The sequence below is a fragment of the Antechinus flavipes genome, chromosome 4, assembly GCF_016432865.1.
Source record: "Antechinus flavipes isolate AdamAnt ecotype Samford, QLD, Australia chromosome 4, AdamAnt_v2, whole genome shotgun sequence".
NCBI lineage: Eukaryota > Metazoa > Chordata > Mammalia > Dasyuromorphia > Dasyuridae > Antechinus > Antechinus flavipes.
In genome coordinates this window covers 72,313,237-72,334,463 of record NC_067401.1, presented here as the reverse complement: position 1 = coordinate 72,334,463, position 21,227 = coordinate 72,313,237, and the positions used below count along the sequence as shown (strand labels likewise).

General features: G+C 35.5%; 1 protein-coding gene across 2 annotated transcripts in view; it reads right to left on the bottom strand.

The window, feature by feature from the left end:
• ALG14 (ALG14 UDP-N-acetylglucosaminyltransferase subunit) overlaps nucleotides 1-21,227 on the bottom strand; it is a 120,242-nt gene that overhangs the window by 1,583 nt on the left and 97,432 nt on the right. For both annotated transcript variants that reach the window (XM_051993300.1, XM_051993299.1), the window contains one exon: nucleotides 18,431-18,719. In XM_051993300.1, coding sequence (XP_051849260.1) covers nucleotides 18,489-18,719 — 231 coding nt within the window. In that variant the 3' untranslated portion in view covers nucleotides 18,431-18,488. The remainder of the gene's footprint in view (nucleotides 1-18,430; nucleotides 18,720-21,227) is intronic.

Sequence of the window (21,227 nt, the reverse complement as noted above, 5' to 3'; positions counted from 1 at the left end):
GCAAATCATTTAATCCTGTTTGCCTGGATTTCTTCATCTCTAAGAGGAGCTAGAGAAAGAAATGGCAAGAAAACCCTAAATAGGGCCACAAAGAGTCAGACATGATTTAAAAATGACAATATGCGATCTAGATTTATACATTGTGTATATGTGTATGCATATGCATATGTTGTCTCCTCCAATAAAATATAAACTCACTGAGGGCAGAAATTGTTTATTTTTTTTGTCTGTGTATCACATAAGTGCTCAATAAATGCTTTTTGTTTAACTGATGATAACTTCACAATCTGGATGTAATCAACTTGATCTGTTTTATATCATAATACTACTTTCTAATCTACAGATTTTACTAATCTACAGAAGAGACAAACTTGTCTATAAACTTATACCACCTTTTCTTTCTTGCACATATTTGCCCAGAATGTATCTTGGTTGCTAGCTTTACCAACAGAAATGCTTTCCCTTATTTCTGGTTCAAGAAAGTACCATTTCCTTCATAAAGCCTTGATCTCCCAAGTGATAGCAGTCCCTCTTTTAGCTATCTTTAACATTGTGTGTCTTCTCCTATGCACTTTTAATACTCTAAATATTTAAATTATTAATCATAATTAATTTTGAGTGTGTCATCTCCAACAGATGAACTTCTTGTGGGCAAAGATTATGTTTTTTATTTTTGTATCCTTCATAGTTTCTTGCCTAGGATAACTAAATAAATGATGGATTTGTAAGAACCAGAATTGGATAAGCCTACAACATTCAGATGCTTAGGAGAGAGAAACTAGCTGGCTTTAAACACAGCATCACTTGGGTGTTCAGGCTCACATCTAACTTATGAAAAGGTTCCTGATGAAGCTAATAAAAATCAATTAGATTTTTATCCTGAGAATTATGATGCCAGGTTTTAACTTATAATGCTGTGTTTTTTCAGCTGAGTTATAAACTCCATTCTCTCCCCGCCCCCCTTTTTTAAATCCCAATGAGACTCATAAAGGAAGAATGATACAACCTTAGTAAACTAAACATTATATTGAAATTCCTGTTCTTTTGCTGACTACAAGAATAATTAGGCTATTTGTGTTCTGGCAAATTGCTCTTTCTATAGTTGAGTTTTTCATTTCTACCCTCAAAATGGTTTGTTTTATGTCCAAATATGATTTTCAAATGATTAAATTTGATTTATTTTGTATGTCGGCTTTGACCACTAAGCATATGTCATCACCATTGCTTAATTCATAACAGAATATAAATTGTTTCATGTGCTCCTCTAAATTCCATTAGCTAAAATAAAATGTAGAATTTACTGTTCTCTACAATCCAAAAGTGAGTTTATATTGAAGAATACTAAGCAACAATAGACAGTAACCAAGAGAATATGGGAAGAAATCAATTCAAGAGAAATTTTTACTAAAAGTGCTTTGAAAGCCATAAACACTGGCTATTCTTAGCTCCTCTTTGGGGAATTCATAGCATCTTAGATGTCATCTTTTCAAGATGTCATCCTGCTTTTTTTTTTTTTTTTTCCTTTTAGATTTTCCATCTCTTGGATAAAAGTAGGAAAAAGGAAAGAGATAAGCGTGCAAGGGAAGGAAGTCTGCTCCTCCACCCACCCTTTATCATTAAAACATTGATTGTGGCTATAAGATTAGAAAATAAATAGGCCCTTTATATGATATCTTGCTAATAGCAACAAGCCAGACTTAGAAATCTAAGTATCAACAGATTTAGGAGAACAAATCTATATGGAACCATATCAATAGCAGCATCACATTTCATGGTCACCTTTTTTATTTTTTTAACTACCAGAGAATGTAATCCACTTAAGCTTATACACTAAGTATGCTGCCAAAATTGCAATTCATGTAGGAGGGAAGTGACATTCACCCTTAGAGATCTACCCTTTAGACTTGAAAACAGTAGCAGAATAAAAACTAAATGAGTGAAAATCTACTCACACTAAATCAGAATTTACCTAATTAACATGAAAAAATTACTCTTAAAAAGACGTTCTTAAAACTTAATACTCATTGGAGTGTCCAGCCAAAGGAATTGAACCATTCACTTTGCCCCAGAGAGGAATTTCTTCAAAGATACACTGCCACTTACCCAAATGACTTTGGGGTGAAGAAACAGAAACCTGCATTGACCCTTCAGAGATTCCTCCACTGGGACTCATGGAACACTAAGAAAAAGGCACTTTTAAGAAATACTCTTGTTTAAAAAAAAACTTGTCACAGACAGTAGGAGTTAACAGTGAGGCTTTCCAAGAATATTAATCCTGAATATAAAGGACATGAGGGGAGGGAACCAAAAGTAAGTGAGAGAGACAGGAGATTCAATAAAGGGGCCAGGAGAAAAGGGAAACTTACTAAGCCCCAGACCTTAAATCATGCTGTGAGGCAGGCAAGTTACTACCCTAATCATCTTTGCAAATGGGACATTTTCCATTTTTAAAGACATCTGAACTTTTATTATATGTGCTTTGCCAGAAGATATAACAATCAATTCATATTAACTTCCTTTTCTTCTGTTTGTTCTTTGTCTCCTTTTTTTTCTTTTACCAGACCTGCTCACATGTGCACTGATATAAGTTATGCCATCTTTTGAGGAAGAAGATCCATTAGTGAGAGTTCCTCTTCCTCTTCACTTGAGTAGCCACCACCCTTGTTCAGGCCTCATCACCTCCTGTGTGACCCTTGACAGCAACTTCCAGTCTCTATCCTTTCTAACCCATTGTCCCCATCACTGCCATAATAATCTTGAGGACATAAATAGCCCTATCATTCTCCTCCTGCTCAGAAGCTTCCATGACTCCAAATTCCCAAACTTGGAATTTAAATCTGTGCAACCTCTCTCCAACTTTCCAAATGCGCGCTGCTTTGTGACCCAGGGCAAGGGTCTACATCTCTTGGGGCCTCAGTTTTCTTATCTGTAAAATAAGGTTGGACTTGGTGTCCTTTCTAGTTCTAATCCTACAATCCTCTAATTTTGTTTCCCAGATTTTGTATTCTATTTCCTAACCTGCCCCATGCAGGGAATGCTTTCTCACCTCCACCCTTCAGAAACTCTTAGTTTCATTTAATATGCAATTGCAAGAAGCAGTTCTCAGAGAAGAAAACAGGTCAGGTGTCAGACTGGCTTGGTGGTCAAGCAGCATAGCACCAAGAATGGGGGATATGAATAATAACCTCCTACATACTTTGGGTGTTCTTGCTGTCCCAGCATCTCCTCCTTCTGGTTGGCTGACTTCTCTCATAGCCCTTTCATTTTAAGGAAAATATTGGGGGCCCTTCAAGTCTTCAATCCTTTCCAGATTCCACTGAGGACTCCAGACTTTTTCTGCCCCGTCTCTCCCCTGACTTTCACCCCATCCCAATACTTTCAGCTTTCTTTTATCTCCTTCCATTAAAATATAAACTCCCTGGGGGCAAGGAATGGCTATCAGATAGTTTTGGGGTTCTCAATTTAGCACCAGGTTGGACAGAAAGTGCTTGAGAAACACCTGTTGACTTGATTCTGTGTGTCTGCTACCTTCTACTAGAAGTCTTTCCTGAGGTCCCTATTTAGAAGGGCTCCCCCTTCCTCAAATGATCATGAGTACATGTGTCTGTTTTATTATTGTATCCTGCAGTAAAATGTAACCTCTTTAAAGCTGGAAGTGTTCATTTTTTCTTAGTATCTTCAATCTCTAGCACAAAATCTTGGTCACAGTAGATATTTAGTAAAAAAAGTTTCTTGGATTGGTTTGGAGAAGTTTGAAGTGACTACAAACATCAGGCATAATGTGACATTACGGTGCTTAATGGCAAATAACTCAACTATCTCTTTCTAGATCTTGTTCTCTGGATCTTCCTTCAGATATGTCAGTTGCTATCAGTAAACATTACGGGCAATTCCAGTATTGGGGGCTGTCATGTTAGGGAACATCCTACATTGATGAGGTCCCAGGCCTAGACCAAACTAATAATAATGGCTATATATACGTAGCACTTTTGAGATTCAATAGGTCGCTCATGAGAGCCTCAAAGTAAGCCATAAGGTGGGTATTATAGTCATTACTATTTTCACTTTATAGATGTGGAAGGATGAGGATAGAAGAGGTCTAGTGATATGCTTATTGTTGCTAAGTATCAGAGGTTGGATCTTGGAAAGTCTAGATATTCACTAACCCTTTTAATACAACTTTATCACTTTACTAGGAATGGCAATGAAGTACACTGGACTAGAGTTTACAGATAATTCTTCTAATGCATCCTCAGGTTACAAAAAAGCAAGTCTGTTTTTGCTTTGTGCTACCTTCCCAGATTGTTATCAGTTGCTCCTGAGAGGAAACTATATACAGGTAGAGGTGCTCTTCTTCCAAAGGTCTGCTCTTTTGTGCTTAAGTTTTTTACCAAAAAAGGGAAAGGGAGAAAGGAAGATGGAGAGAAAAGGAAGGGAAGAGGGAAAAAAAGGAGAGAGAAAAAGAGAAAGTGGCAGTGGAAGAGGGAGAGAAGTGAGTGAGTGAGAGAGAAAGAGAGAGAGAGAGAGAGAGAGAGAGAGAGAGAGAGAGAGAGAGAGAGAGAGAGAGAGAAGTTCTCTTTAGCCTCTCAGCAAGGTACCAATGGGCATGCTACATTCCTTGGGGAGGTGCCCCTCAAGCCAAGCAGCACAGCCAAGAAACAAAGGCTCACATCCTGTATTCTCTTAAATGGATTAGGGAACGCATAAAATGAATGAGGGACTTCAACCTTCTCACATATATCTTGTATTGTCTTTTGATACATAATGAAACTGGCTCTACCATTTCTCTATTATGTGGTCTTGAGCAAGTCATAATCTGGATTGAAGTCTAATCCACATAATGTTCAGGTGCCATCTCCTTCATGAAGCCACTCCTAATTCCCTCAGATTTTAGTAATACCTTTCTTAAAATTACTTTGTATTAATTGTGTATATACACATTGATTATAGTGATTATAGCGATACAAAGGGAAAGAACAAAATAACTAAAAATGAATATTGGGAAATTATAAAGAATAAGCTTGTAATCAAAGAAGAGATGAGAAGTTACCTTGCCCAACTCCTTTGCACAGATTGGAAGGGGGAATTGCATATAACTTGGAACATTGCATGTAATTTAGATTTTTTTGAATGAATAACATGTCTTGCTGAATTTTTTCCTTTCATTTTCTCTCCTTTCCCTCTTTTCCTTCTTTCTTTCTTAAAAGAAATTCTTTGTTATAAGGGAGGGTTCTCTGGGAGAGGAATACAGGCGAGTTGTTCCTGGTAGTGCATACTTGTAATCCCTGCTCATATTGAGGATAAGGCTGAGTCTAGTGGATTTCTTGAGTTTAGGAGTTCTGAACTATAGTTTTACAAGTCAACAGCAATAATATATTAAGTCCTGTGGAATAGAGCTTGACCATTTTTGATTGCATAAATAGGACTGAAGTGATCCAGGTAAGGAAAAGAGAAGAATAAAACTCTTGTGCCAGTCAGAGAGGGACCAGGCCCATGAATAGGTTCTATACTTCCAGTCTAAGCAAAATAAAGAGACCTAAGGGAGGAGGGGATACAGGAACAGTGTAGGTTATGTAAAAATAAAAGCTATCACTACAAAAATCTATTAAAATCATGCATATAATATGTACACAATGGAAAGTAAATTTGTGGGGAGGAACTGTCTTGCTTTTTTCTCTAGACAAAGAAAAGCAAGTCTACCCAAGATTCATACACACAAGTACTTACCTGTTAAATTCTTACTTTGTTTCTCCACTCCTTCCAAGCTTACAGTGATTTCTTTTTCCTCTGAACTTTTCTAGTATTTCCTTATAGATACCACTCACAGGCACTTATATGTGACCTGATATTGCTTGTTATTTGTATTCCAAATTAACAACTACATCATCAGCTACTTGAGAGCAGGGACCATGTGCCTTATTGCTTTGTGCTCCACCATAATGTCTAGTGTTGACAATTCCTAATTCATTTTGGTATAAATCATGTTACAGCCTGGAACATTCATGGCAAAGAGAAAGTGGCAACTATTTTACTGGACACAGATTCAAATATTACACTAATTCTCCCAATATTATTATCCCCATGGAGAAGTATGCATATATATATATATATACACATATATATATATATATGTATATACATACACACACACACATACACAACACACATATGATATATATGGAGAACTTTCCTTCCTGCTCTATGGTTATGGGCATTATTTTTATTGAGACTAACTCCTTTCATTCTAGAGATGAGAATGCAGGTCCAGAGAGATTATGATCTCAGGACTGTAGATTTTGATTTTCAACTTCCCTAGCTGACCCCCCCCCCATTTACAGATGAAGAAATAAAGATTGTAAGAAGCTAAGTGACTTGTCTGAGGTTATAAACAAGAAGCAAATTGTAGAGTAGGATTCTTTTGACTCCAAATCTTGCATTCTTGTCACTGAACCATCCTCAAGAATTTTGGCCAGGGCAACAGAACTAGTTAGTAGAATAGTTGGGGCCTACAACTCAGATTTCAAATTCAATTCCTTCTACTGATTTGTTGGGAACTTCTCCCAACCTCCTTAGACACACTCACATCCAATGGGTCATGTTAGAATTCTCACAGGACAGCAAATAACTTAGCACTAGCCTTGACTTGGAGACTTCTAAGTCCTCTGATGATACTACTGGTCACGGATGGCATACAGTGGTTACCTTTTACATGTCGTGTATGTTGTTATAATAGTGAATGGTCTCTTCATGTTTTCTTCCCACATCCTGGCTCACTGAAGTATTTTTAAAAGATTCAATCTTTAAATTGAGCTATAAAACGTAGCTAACTGAGCCACTTGATATAATGTATACACCTTCTATTTCCTAAAGTGTTATAAGACTGTTTTTATAGCTTTTCATGGCTTTTATATGAAAACTACAGTGCAAACTACCTATAATTATACCTGGTGTTTCATTCAATGACTTCTGTAAAATATGTTGTGCTGCTTTTTCTTTTGTATCTTAGATGCCCTTGGGAGAAAAAAAAAAATCTTGAACATATCAGAAGGAATTTCCTGACTTCAGAATATAAGGGAAATAAACAAAGACGCACTGATTTTATTGGCTAAAAACTTGCTAAACAGGGTAAGATCTAGTTAATGTCCCTTCCTGATATTCATTGCTCACATTAGAAACTAAAGGTTAGAAGTTCAAGACCAAAAGTGAAAACCTAGGATTAACTTTGTCACACTTTAGTTCCAAATGCTTCTCTTTTGAATCAGCTGTTCATACTGATTTTTCTGGGTGAGTTTTGCTTTCATCAATATCTGCTCACATTTTCAGCTGGCACAAATGATATGCTAAATGGAAAAAAAAAAACAAACCAAAATATAATTTCCTGACTGGAGACAGTGTTTGCTCTGTGCTCTGTATATCAACTACACTTTATGGGCATTTGTAGACTTTATAGATTTTAATGATGCATCTGAGTGAACAGAATAATAATATTACCTTCCATTTACTTTGTAGTTCACAAGTACTTTGATCCTCATAAGAACTTTGTGGGATAGGAGTAGCACAAGAAATATTTCCCTTTTTAGAGGCGACAACATGAAGACTTAGAAATGTCTTAGACATATCCAAGGTTACAGAGCTAGTGTTATTGAGTAATTTTTCAGTTGTGTGATCCCATTTGGACTTTTCTTGACAAAAATACTGGAGTGGTAAGCTTCTCCAGTTTATAGATAAGGAAAATGAAGCAACAAGGTTAAGTGACCTACCTAGAGTCACACAGCTAGTTGTATCTAAGGCTAGATTTAAATTTGTTAAAAGCGATCTTACCCAGTGCTTTCTCCACTATGCCACCCAGCTGCCTACAGGGCTGGTAGCAAGTTGTAAGATGCAGGACCTGAATCCTGGTCCTTTGAGTTGAAATCCACCATCCCAGAACCTCAGCATTAGAAGAGCCATGAGCACTCGTGCAGTCCAACTCATATTCTCCAAAGAATCCCCACCGCATGATACCTACTCCATAACCATTAAACCTTTGCCTGAATACCCCTAATAAAGGGGAAGTTACTCTATTCTGAAATGACACATTCCACTTAGGGATGATTCTGGTTGTTAAGAAGAGATTCCTTGCAACAAGCCCAGATTTTTACCCACCATTCTGCTCTTACCCTCTGAGTCTGAAAGAAACAAATTTGATTCCTCTTCTAAAGCCCTTCCAATATTTGAAAGTAATTATCAGAGATAAAAGGGACTTAAAAGGTCTGATTCTATCCTCTCAATTTATAGAGAGGGAAACTAAAGCCCAGGGATTAAATGATTTGGTCAAAGTCCTAGCTCCAAAGAGGTTGGAGGAGCCAAGAACAGCTAGCTCCCAAGTTCCTGATTCTCAGCCGAGAGTTCTTTTCATTACACCTCTGTTGTCACCTCTTTTTAACATCAGTATGTTGGGCCAGTAATTCATTTCAATTTATATACTATACATTCTTTCCCTACTTGATTAGTGATCTATCAATCTTTTAATACGAATTAGGGCTTGTGTGACCTTGAATTGTGCAGTCGCAGAACTTAAGCCACCTGGATGGGTTTTTTCAAGCTGATGCTGGAACACCACAAATATTTACAGAACAATGAGAGAAACAGTCTTTAGAGGGACAGAGAATAAGGTGACATTTCATACAAATAGAATGGCACTGGCAGGCAATGGAGCAAACATTTTATGTTATGAAAATATATTTGGTTCAGAGGAACCAAATTTGAAATACTGTCAGATTTTATTCCCTAACCAAATATGAAACAGAAGAGAATTATTTCTCTTTCCATTCTTATTTTTGTCTTTTCCCTTTATCTTTTTATTATTTTAATAGCAATCTATTCATAACTTGGTCTTTTGGTTTCCCTAGGACTTTGTATATGATTTTGCTAAGAGATATTTTATATTCTCCTTTAGGGGCATAAGCAAGCTATCTTGCTACTTTTGCCACTGAACTCATGCTAGCTAGGAGAACAGTGGAACTGGAGAGCCTTTAAGACATGCAGAAGGGTTTAAGGGTCAGAAACAGTTTGAAAACTGAGCTTCTAAGATTTGGCTGCCAGACTGGAGCTGAATAAGGGAACATTTTGAATACTTTTTTAGTCCCTCCTGAATCCCTGCCAATTCAGTATATGGTATTTCCATAAAAGTCCTGTTTTTCTTCCCTTTTCTTTGAAGAGTTCCCACTCTCCTCCTCCTTGCCCCCAACCAAAAAACCATATTTTTTTTGTTTGTTTCAATCATGAACTGAAAAGTTTAGAGTGAACACTGTCAATCGATGCCTCTTTCCCCATTCATGGCTATTTGCTATCCACATTAGATTTATTCCAGGTAGACTGATGGTGAGGAACACATCTATCCTAGGGCTTTAGGCTGGGGCAGGGTAATATTCAACTCAATAAGCATTGATTAAGGACCTACTGTGTTAAAACCCTGCACTGGGTACTGCTGGATCAATCAATGACTTTGAAAAAAAATTTTTTTATTTTAAGTTAGTATGTGTAAATTCCACAAGAATTCAAATAAAAGCTTCATTCTCTGTCTTCCCAAATTCTCAAATCTGAAATAATAATCACTCCCATAGGATCATGGATTTAGAAAGTTGTGAGAGCCTTCAAAGTCCATCTAATGCAATCCTCTCCCTTTATAGCTGATGAAACTGAGATTCTGAGAGGTAAGGTTGCTTGCTCAAGGTCACCCAAGAAATCAGTGGTAGAAGTTGAATCTGAAGCCAGGTTGCCTCTGACTCCAGAGTTCTTTCCAATATACTCTTCCATATCATCAAAAGGGAGGCAAGAGATAATTCTAAATTCTGAGGTCCAATTATTTCATAAAATGCCTCCATTTCTTCTACTTTTCTACCAGAAATATTGTTTTTATTTTCACTTGAATAGCTTAACTTATAATTAGGGTTGGATGCTCAGTGACTAACTCTCTTCTTCTACATTCTTGCTATAAACCATCATATCTGTCACATGATTTTGGTTCAAATGCTGAGTTTTATTAGAATGAAAAAAAAATTACTCAATTATACAAGAAAGGAAAAGAGATTAGGAATTAAGTCAAATTATGTACTTATTCATCTGTGTATGGTTAAGCGATTGAAAAGAATCCACAGGTCTTCTGTTTTACTGCTATATGCAGACAGAAGAGTAAAAAGAAACATACTCCCCCATGCCATGAGGCCAAAATGCATCTCTCTTCCCCTCTCCTTAGGAGACTAGAAACACCTCCCTTTTGTCACATTAAAGAGGGGGGCAAATACTGAGTTTTAGAAATGGGATAAGGCACTGAATGACTACAACATTGGTTCTTTCAGCTCAGTCTTGTAGAAACATAAGAGGAGGAAAACATTTGTTCAATAATATCATTAGGCAATTTTGTATAGTTACCAGGATCACTTAATAAACTCTCTTAAAAAAAAAAAAAGATAAAGGTATTTGAGTGTTACTCTTGCTAAATATTGCTTCATTTTTTTCCCCTCCTGATCTGCCAATTCTGCCTATTTTTCTTTGCTCATTCAGCAGGCTTTTGGGTCCAGTACTTTTGTTATTTACGCAATGCATGTCTGGGGGCTACATATCTATCAAAAAACATTCTCAGGTGCTTCTCTGCACATGATGTCCTCCTTGCTATTGTACATAACTAAAAGATTTGCACCTTATCTCTGAAATGAAGAGGCAATGTGGGATAATGGAAGGATGATAGGACTTAGAATCAGGAGACACTTGGTTTTGAATTCTGCCTCTGACACTATCTGAATGACCATGTTCAAATTATTGCATCTCTCCTTACTTCAGTTTCCTCTTCTGTAAAATAGAGATAATACAAGGATAAAATCTATAAATCAATCAAGCATGTATTAAGTTCTTCCTGTATGTCAGGAACGAGACTGAAGATACACACTCGATGGCCTCTAAGGTCCTCTCTGGTTCTAGATCAATGATCCCATTAGGCTTTAGGAATCGATCACATACTCAGTGCTTGCTCTGTGAACAGAACTGTGCTAGATACTGTAAAGGGAATAGAAAAGAAATATTTCTTTTCTATAAGACAAGACTATCCACACTCAAAGAGTTTATAATCCAGTGGGAAACAAAGCACATGATTAACTGCAGAATTATGTGAAAGATACTAAAAATATCATAATAATTCAAAGAAAGGGTAGATCAAAGAAACCTACAACTTTAAGTCTTGAGCGGTTTCATGGATGAGTAAAGGCTTAAATGGGTCTTCAAATGATAGGTTAGATATAGAAAGAAGTTTGAGAAGAGAGAAGGAATTCCTGTTATGAGGAAAAGCATGAAGGAATTCCTGTTATGAGGAAAAGCATGAACAAAGGCTTGAAAATAGGGAACAAGCATGGTGTGTTTGTTAGATAAATAGGAAACCAGCTTGAGTAACCAGACTATTTATGTTTGGAAGCAGTAAGAAATATAGTTAGCTAGGTCAAGTTAGTCCAGACTCTGAAAGACTCTGCAGTGTGGACAGGGGAGACTATACCTGATGCTGTAGGCAACAGGAAGCTATTGTTAGTGTTTAAACAGAAGGATGACATGATGGAAATAACAACAACAACATGAGTCCAATAGTAGAATGCAGTTTAGGCTGGTAAGAATGAAGGCTGATGTGAATTAGGAAGGTAAATTAGGAAGGAATCTGTTTCAGTGATATAGGCCTAAAATAAGGACTTAGACTAAGATGGTGGTAGGTGGAATGGAAAAGAAAGAGCCGAAATGATATATATCATAAAAGAAAGGGATGTCAAAGGAGATTTTAGCAGGCCCAGATTCAGATAATGTTTTGAAGAAAAAGAATTGATTGATGATAGACCAATGTACAGAAGAGTATGCAATGAGGAACAAAAAATGATTCCAAAGTTTTGCTTAGGAGATTGGAGAGAGAGTGGAAGCTGGGTTTGGAAGGCGACTGTGAAGGAAAGATGAAGGAAACAAAACTATTCCAGGTTTAATCTGAGTATGGTCTATGCTTAACCAGGAAGGAATCAGGCAGGGAAGGTGAGCAGCAACTAAGGAAATTCGTATGTCATTTCCATGTTCATAGTAGGTAAAAATAAATGATTATAAAGAAATGAAATCTCTCAATTTTGAATAGTATCTTTAGCAGTCTTAAAAGCAATGCATTTTTAGAATTTTTTTAAAGGTTGCTTATATCATATCCTTAACTGTTAGCTTTCACTATTGTAATTAAATTGTCCAAGATCCTTATTGCTGACTGCTTCACTATTGCCTCCATGACTACACCAAGGTTTCCTATCATGACTCTTGGATGTCTCCCTTGAAACAGCTGGACCCTCTAACCTGAGGGGAGGTAAGGACCTTTTAGGTCAGCTGAATCAAAGATAACAATCTTCCAAGGAAATAGGTGTGGACAGGAAATGTGGTTTTGAAGGGCAGGCTTTGCAGACTGATGTAATTAATTTTTTATGAACAGTCTCATACAGTAGAGAAGAAATTGCATTCCAGAGCCCCTTAACAGGAATTTAAAAGTACAAACATGCTACTGATTTTCTTAAGCTCAGGTGGAGAGGAAAAGTGAAGAATGTCCTTCTCATTGCTATACTCTATGCAAATGCATTTTTCAAACACACATTAGAAACAACTGTGTCCCTACTGTAATCTAAAAGATTAGCTCTTCTATTCTGATCCAGAGAAAGAGAATTAGCCACAACAATAACATAGAGTACAGCACTGTTCTTGTTTACCAAACATTGTGCTGGGGCAGGCAGTCTTAACAGCACCAGTCTTAGTCCAGTTTTTCTAAAGAAAATGTATGCACGGAGGCCTTTGTAATTGGGTAAGGCTATCAGTCCCCAATCTTCCAAGAATCCATTATAATAAGCTAGCTACTGTGTAAGTTAAGGCTTACAAAACATCTGGAATATATTTTTTTTTAATTATGGAATCTCTTCTGCATCTGTTTCTTCATTAACTAACCACTGCAATCATTGGTCTAAGAAAGCATTAAGAAGAGTGGTACCTGGGGAGGTCCCACCATTCCAATGATGGGACACAGAAATTCCTTTTGTCCTTCAAATAATGATTTTCTCTCTAAAAAGAAAGTAGAGGCCAGTGTGGTCTTAGTCTTTCATGTAATTACAGTAATCACCTGTTTGATATTCCAGGCCTCTGTGGCCAGTGGAAACAAGACAACTACTAGTATCTTTAGATTTTTCAAATTGTCACATGATTTGTTATTTCATGGCTACTGCATATAAGTTGTAAAATATTCTCACTCTTTCACTACACTTCCTTCTCTAGCCAAAAAAAAGATGTATCCACATATGTATGTTCCAAAGACAGATGGGTTTGTATTGCTTTATGCCAGGATAATATTTTGCCAAAAAAATAAGAAAAGTGAAAACAGCCCAGAAAAATCTATCCATTTCTTCCTGATATATACATAAAATACATTTATGAAATGGAACAGTACTAGGTAGAAAGAAGATAGAAACTAAAATTCTGTGAGAAAGAAGTAATTTTCAACTTTTGGCTTTGTTAATGCTCATTTGAATCCTTTCATATATGTGGCTCAGTCTTGGTTTCTTAGAATACCATAGAGACAGCACAACCTTTGTAGTGTAAATTAGTACTTCTCTAATGTTTATTTGAGAACTGAAACTTTGGAATGCAAAATCAAGTTTGATTAGAGATATTAATTTTGGCATCTATGCATTTACATTCAAAAATAAACATTCTAAAGTTATGAAATGTTCATGATGTGAGCCAAGAAAAAAGATATTGGTATAGGCTTTAGGGATTCTGAAAGATTGTAGAAGGCACGCTGTCATGAAGCCAACTTACTATAACTGTTTCCTTTATGCTCAAAAGATTCCCTGGGGACTTTACTGCTTACATACAGGAAATAAGGTCTATTCTGATAGAAGAACTTGTTTTTCACAATGTAGACAACTACAGAATGTTATAGTGCAAGAAATGTTATAAATCATACAAATTCTATATTTAGTTGTAGACAAGTAATATTTCTAAAATAATTTTAAAAATCAGGAGATTATCTAGAGTTAATGATAGGGAATCCAGAAAGAAGATCTCATGAATAATTCCATAAAAATTTCATAATGTTTTCACATTTATTTTCTGGCTTAACTGAAATCTGCTTTGCAAAGCGGGTGTTCTGTTTACTAATCATATACTTGCTTTACAAAGACTAATAATTGTGACAATTTAGAAAGTCTGGGGGTGGACCCAAGATGGCAGAATGAAGGCAGAAGCTACTCGAGCTCTCCCAGTTTCCCTTGTAATCACATAAAACCAAGCCTTTGAATAGAGTCTGGAAAGACAGAGCCTATGAAGAGACAGAATGAAACAATTTCTTAGCTCAAGGCAAGTTGGGACTTTAAGAAAAGTCAGTGTCACTGGGGTGAAAGAGATGTCTGGCCCATGGGAAAGCCAGTGGAAGGATCTTACATCCAGCATTTATCATTTGAGACCCTCAGTCCTGGCTCAGTAAAATAGTAGCAAAGCAGACCAGTGGGGCAGCCTCCAGTCCCAGCACAGAAGGCAAATTGCCAACCTGGGAAACCAGGCAACCACAGGCAAGACTAGGTCAGGCTAACATTCCTCTCCCTGTTCCCACCTCCCATGAGCAAGACACCAAACCCAAGAGCCCCCTATGCTCAAAGTCAAGACTCAGAGTTGCCCAAGAAGCTTGGAACAACCATACCTCCTGTACTCCAGGAGCAGAGCTCGAATTGAAAGTATGAAATAGGAAAAAGAAAGAAAATGAGCAAGAAACAGAAAGGAACCTTATCCATAGATACCTACTATGATAACAGGGAAGACCAAAATACTAACTCAAAAGAGAACAAAATGCCCACATGCAACATCTCAAAGTAGGACATGAATTAGTCTCAAGCTCAAAGAAGTTTCTTGGAAGAGCTCATAAAGAATTTTAAAAATCAAATAAGAAAGATAAAAATTGGGGGAAAAATAGAGATATGCAAGGAGAGTCAATAACTTGGAAAAGGAAAATAATTCCTTAAAAAATGCAATTGACCAAATGTAAAATAAACCCACTGAAGAAAAGAACACTTTTAAAATTAGAGGGAATCAAATGGAAAAGGAGATACAAAAGTTAATTGAAGAAAATAATATATATTAAAAACTAGACCTGGACAAATGGAAACTAATGAGACATCAAGAATTAGTCAAACTAAAAAGAATGAAAAAAATAGAAGCAAATGTAAAAATACCTCACTGAAAAAACAACTGATCTGGAAAATAAATCCAGTAGATAAAATTTTAAAACCACTAGACTACCTGAAAGCCATGACCAAAAAAGAGCCTGGACAACATTCAAGAAATCATCAAGGAAAACTGCCCTGATATGCTAGAACCAGAAGGCAAAATAGCCATTGAATCAATCCATCAACTTCCTGAAAGAGATCCCCAAGGAAAACTCCAAGAAACATTGGTGCAGAACTCCTGAACTATAATCTCAAGATAAAAATACTGAAGGCTGCCAGGAAAAAAAATTTTTTTTAAGTATTGAAGAACCAAAATCAGAATTACCAAGATTTGGATGCTTTTACAATAAAGGATTAGAGAAATTGAAATACCATATTCCTAGGTATTTACCTAGGATTACCACCAAAAATCAACTATCCAGTGAGAATGAGCATCATCTTTCAGGGGAAGAGAAAGACCTTCAGGGAAGTAGGGGACTTTCAATCATTTTGTTGAAAAGACTAAAACTAAGCAGAAAATTTGATCTACAAATACAAGACTCAAGAGAAGCATAAAAAGAAGCAAAGAAAAAAAAAAAACATTATTTAAAGGATAAATGGTTTATATCCTTACATAGGAAAATGATACTTGTAATTCTTGAGAACTCTATCTTTCATTAGGGCAGATAGAAGGGGCATACGTAGACAGAGGATGTAGGTATAAATTGATTCTGATATTTTATTGATGATTTAAAAAAAAAACATTGAGGGATAGAAAAAAGGATTGTACTTGGAAAAGAGGAAAGGAGAAGTAAAATGGGGTAAATTAGATCACTTGAAGAAGCACAAAAGACCTATTAGAGTAGAGGGAAAGAAGGGAGGAAGCTTAATCTCATAAATTTTGGCTCAAAGAATTACATATACACTCAGTATGGTATATAAATTTATCCTACCCTAAGTAGGAAGAGAAAGGGGAATGAAAAGGGAAAGGCTGGATAGAAGGGAAGGCAAAAACAGTAGGAAAAAGGTATAAGAGGAGGTTAGAGGGGTCATAAAAGGGAGGGCAGATTGAAGAAGAGGTTGGTCAAAAACAAAACACTAATGAGGAGGGACAGGGTAGAAAGAAAGAAAAAAGTATAAATGGGAAAAATTAGGATAGCGAGAAATACATAGCTGGTAATCATAACTGTGAATATGAATGGGAAGAACTCTTCCATAAAACAGAAGCAGATAGCAGAATGGATTAAAAACCAGAATCTTATAATATGTTGTTTACAAGAAGCACATTTGAAACAGAGCATTACACACATTAAGGTAAAAGGTTGGAAAAGAATATATTATATTTCAGTGAAAGCAAAAAAAAAAAAAAAAAAAAAAAAAAAAGAGGTGGCAATTCTGATCTTAGATAAAGCAAAAGCAAAAAAACTATATAAAAAAGATAAGGAAGGAAGCTACATTTTGTTAAAAGGTACCACAGACAATGAAGTATTATCAGTATTAAACATATATGCCCCGTGATATAGCATCCAAATTCTTAGAAAAGTTAAGTCAGTTACAGAAAGAAGACATCAAAACTATATATACATATGGGGGAACCTCAACCTCACCCTCTCAGAATTAGATATATCTAACCACAAAAAAAAAAAAGGAAAAAATTAGGGAGGTTAATAGAATTTTAGAAAACTTAGATATGATAGAACTCTGGAGTTCTCTGGAGTTCCCCAACTTGAATGGGGATAAAAAGCAATAAACCTTTTTCTCAGTGGTACATAAAAATTGACCATGTATTAGGGCACAAAAACCTCACAATCAAATGCAGAAAGGCAGAAATAGCAAATGCATCCTTTTCAAATAATGATGTGATGGAAATTACATTCAGTAGGGAGCAGAGAAAATTAGACTAACAAACCAATTGGAAATTAAATAATCTAATCCTAAAGAATGAGTGAGTCAAACAACAAATCATAGAAACAATAATTTCATACAAAAGAATGACAATAATGAGACAGCATATCACAATTTGGGGAACGTAGCCAAAGCATTCTTAGGTGAAGTTTTGTATCTCTAAATGCTTACATGAACAAAATGGAGAAAGAGGAGATCAATGAATTGGGCTTGCAACTAAAAAAATTAGAAAAAGAACAAATTAAAATCTTCCAATTAAATACCAAGTTAGAAATTCTGAAAATCAAAAGAGAGATTAATAAAATTGAAAGAAAACTACTGAACTAGTAAATAAAACTAAGAGTTGGTTTTATGAAAAAGACAACAAAATAGATAAACCTTTGACTAATTTGATTAGAAAAAGAAAAGAAAACCAAATTACCAGCATCAAAAATGATACTACCAATGAAAAAGAAATTAAAGCAATAATTAGGAGTTATTTTGTTCAATTTTATGCCAAGAAATCTGACAATCTAATTGAAATGGATGGATATTTACAGAAATATAAATTGCCCACATTAACAGAAGAGGAAATAAAATACTTAACCCCATTTTAGAAAAAGAAATTGAACAAGCCATCAATGAACAAGCCACCAATCCCTAAGAAAAAAATCTCCAGGGCCAGATGGATTTATAAGTAATTTCTGCCAAACATTTAAAGAACAATGAATTCCAATACTATATAAACTTTTTGAAAAAATAGGCAAAGAGTAAGTCCTGCCAAATTCCTTTTATGACATAAATATGGTGCTGATACCTAAACCAGGAAGAGTCAAAACAGAGAAAAAAATATATAGACCAATCTCCTTAATGAATATTGATTCAAAAATTTAAAATATTAGCAAAGAGATTACAACAACTTAGCAGCAAAACCGTATACTATGACCAACTGGGATTTATGCCAGGAATGAAGAGCTGATTTAATATAAGTAAAACTACTGACATTAACAATTCAAAAAAAAATCATATGGTAATTTCAAGAGATGCAGAAAAAGCTTTTGACAAAATGCAAACCCCATTCCTATTAAAAATACTAGAGTATAGGAATAAATGAAGTGTGAATATGGATCAAGACATACTGTTCTTACCATTTTTTTGTGTTGTTTTTTTCTCATGGTATTTCCCTTTTATTCTTATTTTTTTTTCTTAACATGACTCATGGAAATATTTATAAAATCAATGTACATGTATAATCTAAAATAAGTAAATAAATAAAAAAATTTAAAAAAGGAAATCTTTACTGATAATTCTTTTCTTACCCATTATAAAAAATACTATAGTTGACTGTGGAAATCTGAAAACACCATTTGTCCTCTGTCAAACTATTCGCCCAAGGTACACAGATTTGGGATATTTTCCCTTGAGGGCTGGCCACTGAACAAAGAAATAATCTGAAAAGTGGTAAAGAATCTTTCCGGAAAGGGATAAAGTTTCCACTCTGCAGATACTCTCAACGTAGACAATGATCACTTTCTTTATTCCTAGTATCCCAAGAAGAAGGGCAGATGCACAGATAGGAACACATGTTCCTGGTCCATTACACAACACCTAAAAAAGAAGAGAAAGAGAAAACTTTAAAAGTAAAGTTCAAATGGATAGTATCAAACCAAATATTTGGTAAGTTTAGGTCTTTTACATCAGGAACAGTCAAATATTAGAGAAATTCAGTGGTTAGCCTGACTTTTACATTACATTCTTTGTCATGCATTAGGGCCAATTATACTACAAAATCAACTAAAACCTGTTGTCTTTTTGTATCAAGTAACCCAGGCAATAAATTTCTGTTTATCTTTATGACTTAAAGTAAGCCAAACACTCTCATCTGATTGCAGGAAAAATATTTTAAATTAGAGTTTAACATATTGGAGAAAATAATTCTTAAAACAATGAAATCTGTCCTTTATTGGTAAAAATACATTTTTTAAAAAGGGGAATTTTGTAAAGATTGTTGGAACCCACCTGGCCTTAATCCAAGATTTCCTTTTCAACAAATTGAGATTAAAAAGGACTACTTAGTCAATCCTATTCAAGCCTTTCTTTAAAAGTGTAGTACACTTTCTAAAAAGTGTAGTCTTTAAAAGTACTTGCCTATCTCCTGAAAATGGAAAGATTTTAATGTTTCTTTAAGTTCTATTATCTTTTACAGAATGGATTGATGCAATAAAAATTTTTTTGGCTATCTTACTCAGCTGAAGAATAAACATTTTCAGATGTATTTAATGGAAACTTCTTTTATAATTCTCTTAAAAAAATGAAAGTATATTTGTTTCATAGGACTGCTGTGAGATAAGGTAATTTGATTTTTCTATGGAAAGAAAAGATATTAATTACTGTATATTAACTATAATGAAGTAGTAAAAATGAATGTGTTTGATCACATAAAGCATTTTGTCACATGATGCCTCTGTGATGCTATCTGTATGTCATGCTATTTGAAACTACAAGCTTCTACTTCTTGTAGGTCAAACTTCAACCCCTATTACCTGGGGCTCTGACTAATAAACATTCTTTTTATTTTTTTCCCTTGGTCTTTGGAAATCACCTCTCATTACAGAAGGTGGGAGTTGAGTTGTGCCTTGAAGGAAGCCAGGAAAACCAGGATGCAAAGGGCAAGAAGAAGAATATTCCAGGTATAGGAGCAGCCAGTGAAAAGCTATGGACTAAGGAGAAGGAAAGGAAAGGAAATTCCTTGGAAAGGAATAGAAAATCAACTAGTGTAGCTGGAACATGGAGTTTATAAAAGAGAATAAAGTACAAGAAAACTGGAAAAGAGAATCGAGGCCAAGGTCTGAAGAAATTTAAGTAATAAAGTACTGGCGTGGAGTCAGGAAGTTCAAATATGGCCTCAGATACTTACTAGCTGGGTGACCCTGGGCAAGTTACCTACCTCTATTTGCCTTAGTTTCTCATCTGTAAAATGAGCTAGAGAAGGACATGGCAAACTACTGCAGTATCTTTGCCTACAAAATGCCAAGTGGGGTCACAAAAAGTTGGACAGGACTGAAATGACTAAACAATAACAACAAAACTCACAATTTATTTAGATATTTCCTAATTGACAGGGATCTACTCTGCTTCTAATTAATAAACATTTATTACTGTACTAAGTGTTGAAGATACATAAAATAGCAAAAGACAGTCCCTGTCCTCAAGGAGCTAAGAATCTAATGGGGGAGGCAAGATGTTAATAAATATATACAAAACAAGCCATATACAGGATAAACAGGAAAAACCAGAGAAGATACTGGAATTAAAAGGAGTTGAGAAATGCTTCCTATAGAAGGGTGGGATTTCCAATGAGGTAGTTTACATTTTCTTCTATTTTTTCTTTTTCTTTTCTTTTTTTGGTTTTGTTGGACTGATTCTTGATGCCTCATTGAGTCATTCACTTTCATTTAGCCAATTATTTTCTTCAGTTAGTTTTTTTTAAAAACCTCCTTTTATATTTGGCCAATTGTACTTTTAAAGTACTTTTAAATTGTACTTTTGTTTTGTTCATTGATTTTTTTTTCCATTTCACCAATTCTATTTTTCAAGTAGTTATTTTCTTTTTCTATTTTGCTAAACCTATTTTTTAAGAAGTTTTTTCTTCAGTATATTTTTTCCCATTTCACCAAAGTATTTTTTAAGAATGGTTTTCTTTACTTTCTTTGTTTCCTTTTCCAAACTCTCCTGCAAAGTTCTCATTTCATTTCCCCATTTTTCTTGTGACTCTTTTAAGATTCTTTTTGAATTCTTCCAAGAGAGCCTTTTGAGTTTAAGACCAGTTCATATCTCCTTTTGAGGCTTCATTTGGGCGTTTTGTCTTTAGTGTCCTCAAGATTTGGGTTCTGTTTTTCCCTGTTTCCATGGCTGCTATATATGGTCAGAATCCTTTTTGCTTATTTTTAAAGGTTGAGGTCTGCTCCTAGGGTACAGAGGAGATTGTGTCAGGCTTTCTTTACAGGGCAACAGGTGTTTCTCACTGCACTGGGGCTGGTAGTGCCGCAGGCTTTCTCACTGCACTGGGTGGGCCTGGCCAAGTCCCACTTATTATGCTAGAGTTCAGGGGCTCAC